The 16,209-nt window shown below is 45.2% G+C and overlaps 1 protein-coding gene across 1 annotated transcript in view; it reads left to right on the top strand.

The window, feature by feature from the left end:
- Positions 1 to 15,299, top strand: part of PEX14 (peroxisomal biogenesis factor 14) — a 148,425-nt gene extending 133,126 nt beyond the window's left edge. The window contains exons 7-9 of the mRNA XM_061600574.1: positions 1,954 to 2,051; positions 6,177 to 6,268; positions 13,130 to 15,299. Of these exons, the coding sequence (XP_061456558.1) occupies positions 1,954 to 2,051; positions 6,177 to 6,268; positions 13,130 to 13,619 (680 nt within the window). The 3' untranslated portion in view covers positions 13,620 to 15,299. The remainder of the gene's footprint in view (positions 1 to 1,953; positions 2,052 to 6,176; positions 6,269 to 13,129) is intronic.
- Positions 15,300 to 16,209: the final 910 nt, after the last annotated feature.

Raw genomic sequence — 16,209 nt, 5'->3', positions numbered from 1 at the left:
TGTTCTGTTGCATTTTAACATTTTAATGCAAGCAACTTTGGTTACCTCAAGCAGGAAAGTGACATATTGATGATAAACAAAATCTGAGCCTGCAATCCTCTACTTAGCTATCTAGGATTAAGTCCCACTAAACTTGATGGGACTTCACTCATATACATATCTATGCAGAAATTCACTGTAAATTAACCGTGGTTTGGTGTGATGTGTGAACTGAGCAATTGTGGGATGAACAGCACCCTTGGCACATGGATCCACTGAGGAGTAGATAAAAGAAGCAAACAGGTTCCTAACCTCTTCCCTCCACTCTAGAATTTTTGTTTTGTTTTTGTTTTTAATTGCAGAAAATAAAATCTTTACAAAGGAAATAAAATGCAGCAATAAATAATGTCATAATATTGTGCATCTGCATACAAAAAATCAAATTATATTTTAAGGAATGTAATACAATTTATATTTTAAGCACAAGTGAAAATAACATATAAAGTTATTTTGCTATTAGTGTTAGTATTGGTATTTTGATTTATTACCTTCACCCTGAGGTTCCAGGGCAGGTTGCGACAGTTTAAAATACATCATTAAAAACAATTAAAAGCAACTTAAAATAACACCTATCACAAAAAATATAATGGGTCCTAAAAATATACATCTCAGGTGTCTAAGACCAGGGTAAAGAGGGTAAAGGATGAACCTTGGAATTTTGCATTCCAATAATTAACAAACTCTGTTTTTCAATAACTTCAGTGCACGTCCTTCAATATTTTGTAACATGTAAGTTTTGTCAACAGTGCTTTATCCCATATGGTTTTATACCATGGCAAGATGTCAGTTGGTTTACCTGATTTCTAGTTTCTTGCTGTTACCAGTCAGACTGCAGTGATCATAGCTGTTGCAAAGTTCAAAATCTTCCTTGTTTATGATGCCTTTCTAATATACCTATAAACCATATTTTGTTGTTAAAATGATATTGCTTCCAATAATTTCATTTATAATCTTAAACACCGCTTGCCAAAACTCTATAAGCTTATGACACATCCAAAATATGCACTGGAAACGTTTTTATGAGCAACTTTTCCTTACTTTTCTGGACGTCATGTTGCTGATATCCACATCAGGGGACCACTTCTGTGATTTCCAATATATTATGATGCAAACTGGGGCCACATTGGCGCTGTACATTTAAAGCACTATTATACCACGTTAAACACTCTTGGCTTCCCTCAAAGCATCCTGGGAACTGTAGTTTGTTAAGGGTGCTGAGAGTTGTTAGGAGACCCCTCTTCCCCCTCACAGAGCTACAGTTCCCAGAGTGGTTTAATAGTCAGTCCCTCTTCCCAGGGAATTCTGGGAATCGTACCTCTGTGAGAGGAAACAAGGTTCTCCTAACAACTCTTTGCACCTTTAACAAACTACGGTTCCCAGGATTCTTTGGGAGAAGCCACGAGTGTTTATGAAGTGCTACCATAGTGCTTTAAATGCGTGTGGTGCAGACGTGACCTGGGTGTCCGTTCCCTCTTTGCAGTGTTGCTCAGCCCAAGAGTCTCGTCTGTTTCCAAAGCAGACAGAGATCTCAAGCGCCAAGAGCATTTTCCTTGCGCAGCCCAGAGGTAGATAAATGACACCGAGGCTGTATGAGTTCAGAGAGACAGTGCAAATCATAACATGATATAATTAGAAGGGAGAGGTTTCGGACGGATATACTGTGGGCTATAGACATCTATACAAAAGGGAGATAAAGTAGAAATAGCGAAGGTTAGATAACAGTGCAGGTAGATTACCCAAAGTGCAGATAAATTATAAGTGGTTAGGGCAGGCAAAAGCCCATAGATAAATTACATGTAGAAGGAATGGTGGCATCTTGTAGCTGGACAGCTGAACACTTTATAAAAAAATGTATGTCTGTGTTTGTTTGTTGTGATTTAACAAACCTTCTGTTTCGCTCCCTCTTTTTTTAAGTGACTCAACTTCAGACTACTTTAGCCTCTGTCCAGGAGCTTCTAATTCAGCAACAGCAGAAAATTCAGGAGCTCACCCAAGAACTGGCTTCCTCTAAGGTATCTCTCAAAATCCACGCCCCTGCTCTTTCGATTTTTGCAGATGAGTCAAATAGCTTGCTCTGTGTGTGTGCGTGTATGCGCGCGCACGCTTACCCCTGACACAAAATGTGTGGCGATGGCTTTTAAAAAGAGGATTGGACATATTCATGGAGGGGAATGAGGCCTATCAATGGCTGTTAGCTTATGATTGCTAAGTGGAGCCTCCATGTCTCCATGTCCAGGAGAAGTCTACCCCTCGATACCAGTTGCTGGGGAGCAAAAGCAAAGCAGGGTTATTGTCTTCAGGCCTTTCTTGTAGGCTTCCCAGAGGCATTTGGCAGGCCATAGTCAGCTTCTTGTGCGTGAAGGGGTCTCAGACAGGTTGGTTTATGGCAGTTCAGCGTTATCCTTATCAGAGGTGCAATTTTATTTATTTTTAACTGAAAAATGGAGAGGGGAGGGACAAATAAAAAAAAGACTTGGAGGCTGGATATGGCCCTTGGACTGAGGGTTAGTCACCCCTGCTCCTGGGAATGGCTGCTGTTAGAGGGCAAGGAAGTAAGAGGAGGTAGCAGCCTGGGGCTGTAGGGAGTTGCAGTCCAAAACGTTTGGAGGGCCAAATGTTTTAATCAGTCTTACTAAAAGCCACAGCAGCCACTCATGCAGAGACACAGCAGGAAGCCCCCTTTCTGTGTGGTTCTCCTAGCTCCCAGGAGCCTTTAGCCCAGGGATGGGGAACATGTCACCCTCCAAATGCTGCTGGACTACAACTCCCACCATTTCCCCCCACTGGCCACGGTGGCTGCAGAGGAGTTGCAGCCCCAAACGTCTGCAGAGCGCCCAGCTGGGGGGCTGGCCTAGACAAGAGGGAAGCCGCATGGCACCAGGAAAGTGAATCCAGCCTCCCACTCCCTTGTTACCGCACTCCATTCCCCCCCCCCCCTTGGGAGACAGAAGGTCTCGTGGGTGGCCTGGAGCCAGCCAGGAAAATTGGGAATCTCTCTCTATTGAGTCTGAGAAGTGCTAAGATTAAGAGCAGATGTTGTGCTCTAAGAAGAGGAAAAGAGTATCATTGGTTTGAGGAGCCTTTCCAGAGTCCTCTTTCCCTCCCCCCCTTTTTTCTTTTAAAAGTTCTCTTAAAATGGTAGCATTTGCTGCCGTGCGTTCAAAACCGTGCATGCGTCTTTGTCCAGTGGAGGCTGGTCCATTAGGGCACATGGGGCGCTGCCCCACCAACCTCAGTGTGCTCTCAGCCAGCCCCCATCTGCCTGCCTTCTTACCCACAACCAGTCTAGGGCATGGCCCTGCCTGCCACTTCCCCCTTCTCAGTCTCAGTGTTGCCCTTGTAGAACTCAGCAGGGAGGAGGAGGAGGAGGATGGGGACAAACCTAGAATGAGTTGGCTCTGCCCACCATTGGTTCTGGCTCAGCCAATCATTGGCTTTGGTTCCCTCTATTGTTGGGCTCCTTGCCATCTGCCCTACCAATCCCAAATCACACTGACCACCATTGGTCTTGTCCAAGGGCTGTATCGAACCAACTCCTACTCAGAGTAGACCTACTGAAAGGAAGTTCATCTTGTCCATTAATTTCTGTGGGTTTACTCTGAGTAAGACTAATACTGGTGCCAACCCCAAGTCTGTAAACTGGCTTTCCCCAACCTGGTGCCCTGCAGATGATGTTAAGACTACATCGCCCATCATCCTCCCTGACCATTGGCTGTGCTGGGGCTGCTGGGAGTCGCAGTCCAACAACATGGGCTCCTAGTGGGAGGAAGGGCGGGATATAAATCTAATAAATAAATAAATAATGAAAACATCTGGAGGGCACCAGATTGAGGAAGGCTTTCCTAAATCGTCGTGTTTAAAAACAAAAAACGACAGGGTTTTCTCAGCTGCGATGCAAGTTTTTATATTTTCAGACTCTGACTGACAAGCTGTAAAATTTTTTAAAAGAGGGTCTTTAAGTAATTTAAAAAAACCCTACATTTTTTTTAAAAAAAGTGTACGTGTGCGCAGGTAAATCTTTGGCCTTGAGTTTTCTACCACTTCTGTTTTGTGGATTTTTTCTGTTATTGTTTAAAGAGAGACTGGCTTAAAGGCCCCAGATGTCAGGTTTTATTTCTTAAATCCTGCAGCATCTGGCACTATATGTGTTTTGGAAATCCGAATCTCTCTGCACCGGCCAGCAAGTGGAAATCTTGTTTAACGTGCTTCTTGTAGCTTCCAAAAGGCTCCGAGAGCCAAAAACGGTGGCTCCCGGATTCCCTGCTGCCTCGCAGGCTCGGGGAGTGGCATCGCCATTGCAGGGAACCGCATCTGTGCGTGGCTTGTCAGCTACTACAGAGCCGAGTCTAGGAAGGCTAGGGAGTGGCACGGCGGGGGGGGGGGGCGCTGCTGCCTCCGCCTCTACCACACAAGGATCAGCTGGGAGCTGCTTCCAAGTGAGATGCTGTGAAGTGAGATTTAAATAGTCCATCCAAGGATTACACCTTGCATGGAAGGACATCAGCCTTGCAGGATCTCCCTTTTTAAAAAACTTGAATCCTGAAATTCGGGGAAGGGCCTTAGCTCAACGGCACAGCCTCTGTTTTACCGGTAGACAGTCCCAGGTTCAATCCCAAGTAGGATGGGGAATGTGCTCTGTCTGAACCTCTAGAGAGCTGCTGCCAGTCAGTGTTGACAATACTGGGCTAGAGGGACCAGTGGAGTGACTTGATATACGGGTGTTCCCTATGTTCCCATGCCTTAAGGGGAAAGCATAGCTCAGTGATTATAGCATCTGCTTGCTGTGCTGAAGGACCGAGGTTCAATCCTCAGTGGCACCTCCAGATGGAGCTGGGAGAGACACCTGCCTGAAACTCTGGAGAGCGGCTGCCAGTCAGTGTTGACAGTACTGAGCTAGATGGACCACTAGTCTGAGTTGGCATAAGTCAGTTTCCTATGCTCCTATGGTTCCATTTAGACTTAACAGCTGTTGCCAAACCTCTCATCCATTGATTTATCTACTCACTTTTGCAAGGCCACTATTTATTTGTTTGTTTGATTTATATCCTGCCCTTCCTCCCAGAAGGAGCCAAGAGCGGCAAACCAAAACTCTAAAAGCACTCTAAAACATCTTAAAAACAAAATACTGTAAAACATATTAAAGCAAAACATCTTTAAAAACATAATAAAATCATCTTTTAAAAAATATTTAAAGAAAACATATTTAAAAGTAGTTCTAGCGCAGATGCAGACTGGGATAAGGTCTCATTTAAAAGGCTTGTTGAGAAAGGAAGGTCTTCAGTAGGTGCTGAAAAGATAACAGAGGTGGCTCCGGTCTAATATTTAAGGGGGGGGGATTCCGAAGGGTCGGTGCCACTACACCAAAGGTCCATTTCCTATGTTGTGCAGAACGGACCTCCCAACAAGATGGTATCTGCAGGAGACCCTCACCTGCAGAGCGCAGTGATCAACTGGGTATATTAGGGGTAAGATGGTCTTTCAGGTATCCTGGTCCCAAGCTGTATAGGACTTTGTACACCAAAACCAGAACCTTGAACTTGGCCCAGTAGCTAATGGGCAGCCTAAAGGAGAGGGGTGTCACCACATGTCGCAGTGGTGGTGAGCCAGTGTACTGTAACGGCTAGAGTGTTGGATTATGACCTGCGAGTCCCCCGGTTCAAATCTTCACTCAGCCATAAAGCTCACTTTAGGGGCCAGTCACTGCCTCTTAGCCTAACCTCTCAGGGTTGTTGTGAGGGGGAGAATTGTGTAGGCCACCTTGCACTCCTTGGAGGAAAGATGGGGTTATGAATGCAATAAAAAGTTAAATATATAAAGTAGTTCCATTGTGTACCCTGAAGTGGTACTGTCTCATTCCACCTGCTGGGAAGATCAGCCCTTTGGCCTTCAGTAAGAAGTGAAACAGCTGCGCAGCCCTTTGCACCAAAGCCAGTCCATTCCTCGTGTGACACTCCACCCCCTGTCCCCCTTGCCACATACTGGTTGTGGGTGGGAATCATTTGCCTGCAACCTTGATAATCCCTTTGAAAGGCCAACGCAGGAGACCAGATGTCCTCGGAAACACTTTCTAGGTTTTATGCTCTGGGGAGACTTGTCTTCAACCGCCTCTGATCATCGCTTCCTCTTTGCCCCGCTAGGCAACGACATCCACTAACTGGATCCTGGAATCACAGAATATCAACGAGCTGAAGTCGGAGATCTATTCATTAAAAGGGCTGCTTCTAAACAGGTAGGACATAACAGAGGGAGGAAGCATCAATGTGCGGATTCTGTTGCTTCACACACTATACATTCTTTGGGTGACCTTCCAGGGGGCCACATGGCAGTGGTGGGCAGGGCGAGAGGCAAACGTGGGAGGGGAAACGAATTAAGTTTTACCTTTGTATAGCAGGCAAGTTTCTACTAGGGATGTAGGAGAATATTCACCAAATCGGACTTAGTACCAGATTCCAACTAAATTCGACAGTCCGCTATCTTTTTGGACCGGCACTGATTTCTTGCGGTGGGCTGCAGCTGTAATTGGCACGGATTCCCCCCCCCCCCAATGTTTTCCTCCATTTTACGTAATTATGTTCGTAATTTCCTCTAAGTTGATGCATTCGTAACAATGTGCAGGTGTGATAAATAGGAAAAAATAAACCACGTGGAACACCATGATCATTTTACACAGGCATTTAAGTTAAAAATTAAGCAATTTTGTTTGCAACCAAAGAGCAAGAAAAACAGCAGATCGAATCGGCAAGTGCCAAAGGAAGCAGGAACAAAAAAAAGGGCGGATCGAGATTGAACGGCGTACTGTTGGAATACAATCAGATTGGAACTAGGCAGTGAATCCCGTCCCTAGTTTCTACACATACACACACACACACACACTCTTTCCTCCTTCCAGGCAAGCATGGCCAGTGAGGGGTGTCATTGGAAGGATGTGGTTGGGGGGGGGGTCCCAAGGGCCAGATGGAGAGGACTGGAGGGCCACATTTGGTATCCCAGGTCTGAGGTTCCTCCCTGGTCCAAAACTGTTTCTTTTGCAAACCTTCAATGCTCCGTTGCTGCCAGAAGTTGCCGGGTGAGCCAAACATGGACAGGCACACTCTGTGTGTCCGCAAGGGGACATCTCATCATTAAGAGGAAATTCATTCTTCTTGTTGCTGTTGCTGTGTGTGTGTGTGTTGCCGCTGTGAAGATAAGTGCTTTTGGAAAATATATTCCTTAAAATAAACAAACAGAACCCAGCCAGTGCAAGCCCTTTCCTTTGCAGCAAAACGAGGCTGTGACGCCATAGTCAGGAGAGAAAGCCTCCACTGTGGATTTCTTGATAACATTTACGATACTGGTGAATCATGCTGAGCATCTCCTTGTTTGCGTGCAGAGGTGGGTGCTTCTGAAGCAGGGTTTCTTCCAAGGCTAAGGCGAGGAGGAGGCGGTCAGAGGGCTGTGCATGCATGCCTTGTGTTGTGTTTCGTTCCGCCTCAGGAAATACCTGCGCAGGGGTTTGTCCAAGAGTCTGTTTCTAGCCTACAACAGTGACTTTCCTTTTTTTTTTTCCAATAATTTTTATTCAGATTTTCATAAAACATACAAGACAAAATCATAAAACATTCAAAGACAAAAAACAAAATCAAAAATAGTTAAACAAAAAGAAAAAAAGAAAAAAAAAACAAAAATAAAAAATAAAGAGTAAAATATTGACTTCCCATTTGTCAAAGATCAAATCAGTTATAAGTCTATAATATATAACAATCCTGTCTCTTAAGTCATATTACAAAATCACTTTCCTCCAGTAGTTATCTTACTTAATCATCAAATCTCATAAACATTACTTTATTCTTTCCACAAAAAGTCAAAGAGAGGTTTCAATTCTTTAAGAAATATATCTATCAATTTTTTTTTCCAGATAAGCATATCGATTAATCCATCTCATTACTAATTATGATAATCTTATTGTCATAACCATAGTCAAAATAAACATTTCAATTAATCCATCACATCAGAATCTGTTAGGTTCAATAATTTCAGTAGCCATTGTTCTATTATCTCTATTAGTTCCATTTTCCATCTTCCATCTTCAGTAGTCTTGTTAAGTCCAGTAATTTCAATATCCAATCTTCCATTATCAGTATTCCATAATAATCTTGCTGTCAAAGCCATAGTCATATAGTAAGAGTCTGATGGGAATTACCTCTATCCCAAATATTTTCTTGCCATCCATTCTGAATAGGTTGCTGAAATACTGCTGTAAAATCATATCTCTGTTCTTTTTTTCAAAATACACTGGGTCATCTCTTAAAAGTTTTTCCATTGTCACATGGCTGCAGTTAATTCCATAGATTTTCTCTATATTGGGCTCCATCACATCATTCCAGTCCAGAAGATTATCCATGCCATTGATAACTTTATCTCTAGAATCTTCATTCATTTCTTCAGAGATAACATTGAGTTCCAAACAATAGATTTTATTTCTAAAGTCCATAGACTCCAAATCTTGTTCCTGTTCCACGTTGGTTCCAATCTCCGGGATCTCCTCTCTCACAGGGACCCCTATTCCAGTCTCCAGGGTCTCCTCTCTCACAGGGACCCCTGTTCCAATCTCCGGGGTCTCCTCTCTCACAGGGACCCCTTCCAGGGTCACCTCTCTCACAGGGACCCTTATATCTTTAATCTCCTGCTTCATTTTACTCAATTCAATTTTCGTTATCTCAATCTCATCCATTATTTTCTGAAACATAGTTATTTCCAGATTTTCAGCCACTTTCTTAATTGCCATTTTAAAAGAAAAATATAGGAAAACCACTTCTTATTTCAGCAACAATTGGGTTAATACTCCAAACTTGGTGACATCACAGTATAAACAGAGCAGACAGCCTTATCTCTCCAATAGTTAAGTAAACAAAATGCAGTTCCCAGGATCGAAACAATTAATGGCAATCGTCAAGAAACAGATTCGTCAAAATAAAATAGACCAAAAAGAGAGTAGTCTCAAAACAGTATAATATTTTTCAAAATAAAAATCTGGAATAGAAATCCCTCTTCTGTGTATATCTTTAGAATGCAAATCCAGGACAGCTTTTTGCAACAAAAACAGAGATAAGCTATTAATTAGTGCGTAGCAGAGAGAAGTTATGGCTCCCCAGTGAGATGTCAAAAACTGATCAATCTGGCAAATCTCTTTTAAACAGCAACAATTTAAGTCAAGTAAAAGAAAAATATAGAAAGAAGGGTGCTTGCCTGTTAGTGCGTTCTCTCTTAGAAGATAAGATGAACGTTCGCTTTAACAGATAGAGCTTGCTGTTGAAAATCCGTCCCACCTTCGTCGGCTGGACCTCGTCCCATAAATTAATGAGATCTGGTCGTCCCAACAAAAATAGGCTTTGAGGTTAATCTCTTCGTTTCTCCCTACCCGGGAGAAGTTTAATCAGTCAAAAAAAAAAGAAAAAACTGACTGATATATCTGAATAAGCTTCTTTTGAGGCAGGAGCCCGTCTCAAAAGCAGGCACAGGCTAAGTCACCCTTCCCGGAAGTCTACAACAGTGACTTTCCAACTGGGTTCTGGGGGTAACACTGGGCACAGAAGCTTCTTGGGATGCCTTAATGCAGGGGTATGCAACCTCAGGCTCGTGGGCTGAATGCGGCCCCCCAGGCCTCTCCATCTGGCCCTTGGGACTCTCACCAGGCCACTATCTCCCCACTGTCTAGGCCATAGCCCTCACTCTCTCTGATCTGCACCCTCCTTGAGTGCTTTGGCCTGGCTGGAATGTGTCCTAGGACTGTGATAATGCCCCTTGCTTGCTGGGATGGAGTGACGTGGATATGGAGATGTGGAAGCCTGACCATATACTTCTGAGGGCTGCGTGCCAGTGGTAGGCAGAGCCAGATGCAATATATATTTTATTTTATTTCTGCCATATTGCCAAGAGGTGTAATGTGGCCTGCTAAAGAATGTAATGTTATATTTATAGTATTGAAAAGGTATTTGTGTTTGCTGTGACATTTGCTATTGTTTTGTTACTGCTGTTGTATTATTTTATTATGAAATTGTTTTTGTAACTGTTGTAACCCATTTTGAGCACAATTTTTTTGTGTAAGTTGCTTTGAGTTCCATTTTGGAAAAAAGCGACTAATAAATATCATTAATAATAATAATTGTATATCTGGCTCTGCTTACCACTGGCATGTGGCCCTCAGAAGGTTGCCCATGAAGTAATGCTGCCCTCAGGCTGGGAAGAAAGATTCCCCGCCTCTATCTTAATTGCAGACAAGGCACTGCTGACCTCCTCTTCCTATCTGCAACTGGAGGGGTAAAGTGTTGGGACAAACTCCACTTGCATGCTCAGCTGACAGTCCAATCAACCTGGGTTGTGAACTGAGAACATCTGAGTGTGAGAAGAGCCCTGGCTGGTTCAGACCAAAGCTCCTTCTAGTCCAGCGCCCCAGATGCCTTTGGGAATCCCACAAGCGGGGTGAGGGCAGTAGCCCTTGTTACGACTTCACGTATGCTACCCCAAGTTCCTCAGATGAAGGATGGGGGATAAAAACTATTAAATAAGTAGTTTAGAAATCACTGCCCTGAATTATTCCTATAAAATTCATCAGTAAGGTCATCCTGTGTCCAGTGTATCAGAACACTACCCAGGCCCCTACAAACGTAGGAAGTTGCCATATGCCAGATCAGAATATTTGTCCATCTAGCTTTGTATTGTCAACTCTGACTGGCAGCAGCTCTCTAGGGTCTCAGCCAGAGAAAAGTCTGCCAGTCGCTTGCTACCTGCAGTCCTTTTAACTGGAGATGCCAAGGATTGTGCACAAGCCTTCTGCATGCAAAGCTGATGCTTTACCATTGAGCTACAACTCTTCCCTTAAGACATAGGAACACGGGAAGCTGCCTTAGATTGAAGAACACTGGCCCATCTAGGTCAGTACTGTTGACACCGACAGGCAGTGGCTCTCCAGGGTTTCCTGTTCCCAGCCCTACCTGGAGATTGAAGCTGGGACCTTATGCATGCAGAGCAGGTGCTGTGCCACTGAGCTATGGTCCTTCCCCTGACATGAAGAGGTTTTTGTGAATCCAGAATAACACTAATCTGCAGAATTATTTTTTTGACAATGAAATATGCATGCTTATAATCACTCATAGGAGACTGCCTTATGTCGGGCTAGCCTATTTGTTGATCTAGCCCAATATTGTCCACCCTGATAGGCCACGGCTCTCCCATCACTTGCTGCCTGATCTGGTTGTGTTTTTTTTAGCTGCATGCAGAAGGTCCAGATTTCAGTTCCCATCATCTGCTTTAACAGTCAGATCCGACGGGCCTTCTTTCTTCCTTCCTTCCTTCCTTCCTTCCTTCCTTCCTTCCTTCCTTCCTTTCTTTCTTTCTTTCTTTCTTCCTTTCTTTCTTTCTTCCTTCCTTTCTTTCTTTCTTTCTTTCTTTCTATCCTGCCCTTCCTCCCTGCAGGAGCCGAGGGCGGCAAACAGAAACGCTAAAAACACTTTAAAACATCATGAAAAGACCTTAAAATACATTAAAACAAAACAACGTTAAAAACATTTTTAAAAAAGCTTTTAAAACATCTTTAAAAAAGGGTTAAAAACATATTATTAAAGACAACATATTAAAAGGAATTCTAACACAGACGCAGACTGGGATAGGTCTCAACTTAAAAGGCTTGTTGAAAGAGGGAAGTCTTCAAAAGGCGCCGAAAAGATAGCAGAGATGGCTTTAGACCAAATCCTGGCTTCAATTCTGGGGGCGACCTGGGATTGCCAACTTCTAGAGCTGCAAAGAGATTTGATCCTTACAAGAGCATGTGAGGTCAAATTAGAAACCTTGAAATAATAATCTGGAGATATAACAGGAACTCTTCATTTCCGTCTCTTTCCTCTTCCTGGGATTTATTTATTTTGGGGTTACCTTCTGGTCACATATCCAAGCATTTGCTTTTCTCTGCACTACAAGGACCAGGAACAAACCACTTTCTGAAAAACACAAAAGAGTTGTTGCTGCTGCGGCTGCGGCTGCTGCTGTTAAAGGCAAGAATTGGCAAGGTAAAGAGTGTTGTCCTCCAAACAGATCAGCAACGGTTTCTGACTCCTAGTCGCTTAACAGTAAAAAGGTGTTTTTCTTTTCTGAATTAGGCTGTTAGCAACTCTGATCTGTTGTAACTCAGGTGTCAATTTGTACATGCATGCCGTCTCAGTGTGTGGCTTATGGGGTGGAACAGTGAATTGGCTCCAACCCCCAACTGGCTATGGTGCATTGGGTTCCGTCCCCAAGCCACTGTGGCCTGACCTCAGAAGTCTAGCTAAAACAAACAAACTTAGATCCCTCAGACCTGAAGTCTGCTGATTCCTGCTGTAGACCATGAGGACTAGAAAACTGAAATGTCCTTCTGACAAAGTAGTGCTAGCATCTCAGGCCTGTGTGCTGTTGCAGTATCCCTGATGGCTATGTTCTCCCTCCGCTGTCAGAGGCAGTATCCCTGAGTACCAGTTGTTGGGAATAACAAGAGGAGAAGAGTGTTATTGCACTCAGGTCCTGTTTGTGGGCTTCCTATGAGCATCTGGTTGGCCACTGTGAGAACAGGGTGGTGGGTGTAGATGGGCCATTGGCCTGATCCAGCAGGGCTCTTCTGATGTTCTTAGGGCTGGGAATATCTCTTGTTTGAAACCTTGGAGAGCCACTGCCAGTCAGTGTAGACAATACCAAGCCAAATGGGCCAGTGGTGTGGCTCATCAGCTTTCTATGTTCTTAAGGCAGTTTGCAAAAGGAGAATTTAGCTTCATATACATAGAAGGACCTTCCTTCTACTCACCTACTTGTGATCCAGCCTGTCGTGCCAATCCACCAGAGCTGTTCCCAGCCCGTCTACCTTTCCCCCGCCCCCTGGCTGCTCCCCTCCCTGCCTTGAATGGTCCAGTGCCTCGGTCTGTGAAACCTTTCTTCTTCTAATGATGGAAAGGTTTTTGGAATCTGAACACAGCTCCCCGTTCTTAGACTGGTTAGACTGTCTCTCACATTCTGTTCTCCAAAGCCCTTTACATCGGCAGGGCATGGAGATGGATCTAAGCTGCTCTGTTTCTTCTCTTTTTCACAGGAGGCAGTTCCCTCCCTCTCCGTCCGCATCCAAAATCCCATCCTGGCAGATCCCAGTCAAGCCCTCCTCGCCCTCCAACCCCGTCACCAACAACCACAACACCAGCAGCGACATCTCACCGGTCAGCAATGAATCTAACTCCTCCTCTCCCATCAAAGAGAACCACAGCCCCGAAGGGCCGAAGGTCAGCTGCCACCTGCTGGGCCCTGAGGAAGGGGGCGAGGTGGTGATCGACCTCAAGGGTCAGGTCAGGATGGAGGTTCAAGGGGAGGAGGAGAAGCGGGAAGACCAAGGGGACGAGGAGGAGGAGGAGGAGGAGGAAGAGGAGGAGGAGGATGACGACGAAGACGACGATGTCAGCCATGTGGACGAAGAAGAGTGCATGGTTGTCCAGACGGAGGATCGGCGAGGCGGTGACGGGCAGATCAACGAGCAAGTGGAAAAGCTACGGAGGCCCGAGGGAGCTAGCAATGAGAATGAAATTGACTAGTGTGGCTGGGATGGCGGCTCCTGTTCACCCCCGTACCTCTTGGTTGTGCTCCATTCCTCGGGCCTCTCCCCATCCAGTGATTTCTCCCTGTCTCACCCCTGTGATTCACCACGAGTAGCGTTATGACTATCTAGCGAACTGAGGGGCCTTTTGGCCAACTCAGGCCCGCTTCCTTCCACTTTGCGGTGGCTCCTCTTCTTCTCACTACAGCCATCCCTCCCTCCTTCCCTTCCTCCTTCCTTCCCATTGCGCCTTTAAAAGGAGCTTGGTTGCTACTTGGCCTGCACCACAGCCAGCGATATGGGCCTCCTTGCTAACGCCACACAGCCACATATCAAACTGCAGACCTCCTGTTCCTAACTTCCCCTCCACTTTCTCTGCCGAATATCTAACAAGCCAACATCCCTTCGTGAAAAGAGTGGGGTTGCTGCCTTCTGAGGGAAACCCCCAATGTCACCAGTGGTGACATCTGTCCATCTCTCCTTGGTGACTGTGTCCTCTCCTCCCCGCCCCCCAGTGCAATCACACTCTCAAAATCCAACAAATATCCCCATCGTTTTAAGAAATGCAGGTGTTCTTCTGGGGTTCCTGAATCACCTTGTTTCCGCCCCATGCTTCATTTCTGAATGAAAGCTTATCTGCCAGAGGCCCCTGTCTCTCTGCACCCCTCTGTGTCTTGGGAGCAAAAGTATACGTGCCACCCAGCATGCTTGTTGACCACTTGATTTGCTAGGAGGTGGGGAGCCATTTTGTGAAGGCTTGGGTTGTTGGCCAAGCTTCTTAACACCTCCCCCCCCCCAAAAAAAGTGTCCTGTGCCTGTGGCTTAGCGTGGCTTCTCCCCCCTTTCATCCCTTACTCCTCTATTTCTCCCTTTCTTTATTCGTCATCGCATTTCCCAACTGTCCGAAATGTCTCTTTCAAGCAGGGTAGTTGAAATGAACTGCCCTGCCCAGGGAGGGGGAGGGAGGAGCAAAGATTCCAAATCCGCTGCCTGTTCTCTCTCCTCCTCCGTCCCGCTATAGGCCTGTGATATGGCCTTTGGCTAAGTTGTTGGGTCTGAGCAAAGGGAAAAGGGGAGGCATTGGCCTCTGAGGTCTGTCAAGCAAAGTTCGCCATCCAAGGGTCATGTTTTTTTCTCAGAGCAAAAGGTCATTGTGAAGGCCTGTCACCTGTGTCCCCCTCTCTCGCCCCCGTCTCTGTCTTCATGCTCTTGTCCCCCTTACTTTTGCTTTATTGCAGGGGTGGAGGCGTTGTAGACCTCCAGGTGTCACTGGACTCCAGTTCCCTCCCTCATCATCTTCATCCCTGACTATGAGCCATTCTGGGAACTGGGAGTCCAACATCACCTGGAGGGCCACGCAGGGTTTCCCTGCCTTATTGAGTGGAGAAAATGGCAACCAGACCACTGCATTACAAAAAGAAAAAACCACCCTTCTCTTGCGGAGTTGTTTTCTTGGCTTTTTCAGCAGCAGCATCCCACTTTCTGTCCACTTTGTAATTCAAAGAAAGAAATTCTTTAAAAGAGCCTCGATTCCTGTAACATCTTGAACCGCTCACAGCCTCCTCATCCTCGCCGAGAGGCAAAACTCAAACGTGCTCGTCCGTGTGATCATGTATAGAATCCACCTATAAAATATGATTGTATATAATTGTAATAAATATGAGTTACCACTATTTAACGCCAGGTGGTGGCCGCTATGACTGTAGTTTATTTTTCTTCCGTTCTTTTTTTGCAATTGGCTGCCTGTTTTCAGCTGGGGAAAAGAAGGATGTAGGATGGATTCCAGAAGCAAAGCCTCTTTAAAAAGAAAAAAGAAAGGGGGCAGGTTAGTTCATTGCTGTTAAATCTTTTAAAAAGTAAACAGAGTTTGTGTCCAAACCACAATTAGTTCCACACTCTTCATTTGCAGAGCAGCTTAGACAATGGGCGCTACCTCCTTATTATCTCCTCTCAAAAGGCGCTTTTAGCTGTGTTCACAGCCCAAACCAGTTACTTCTGTTTTAACTGTTCAAATGGTTTTATCTCACTTAGGTTAGCGGGAGGGGGTCCTGGCAGTTTTCAACTCAAATTGGTGCTCCCATCTTGTAGGTGTTTGGTTTATGATAACATTTCGTTAACCATCACATAAGTAACCTACGGGATGCACTGCCACAAGATGAGAGCCTGTGGCCATGAGCTTAGAGGGCTCCAAAATGAATTAGACAACCTCGTGGATAGGTCTGTCAATGGCTGTGACTGCTAAGTGGAACCTCCAATTCCAGAAGCAGTATGCCTTTGAATATTGGATACTTGCAAGAAAGAACAGGAAGGCTGCTGCCTTGATGCCAGTTTGTGGATCTCCCAAACGCATCTGGTTGGCCACTGATGTTTGGGAAGGCCCGTAGCTCAGTGGCAGAGCACCTGCTTTGCATGCAGAAGGTCCCAGGTTCAGTCCCTGGCATCTGCAGGTAAGGCTGGGACAAGACTCTGCCAGTCTGTGTAGACAGTACTGAGTTAGATGGACCAATGGTCTGATTCAGTATAAGACAGCTTTCTGTGTTCCTGTGCGTGAAGCAGAGCAGCAAATTGGCATTCTCCCTCCCATTATA

This window comes from Rhineura floridana, chromosome 18, assembly GCF_030035675.1.
Source record: "Rhineura floridana isolate rRhiFlo1 chromosome 18, rRhiFlo1.hap2, whole genome shotgun sequence".
Taxonomy (NCBI): Eukaryota; Metazoa; Chordata; class Lepidosauria; order Squamata; family Rhineuridae; genus Rhineura; species Rhineura floridana.
This window is presented reverse-complemented; position numbering and strand designations above follow the sequence as displayed.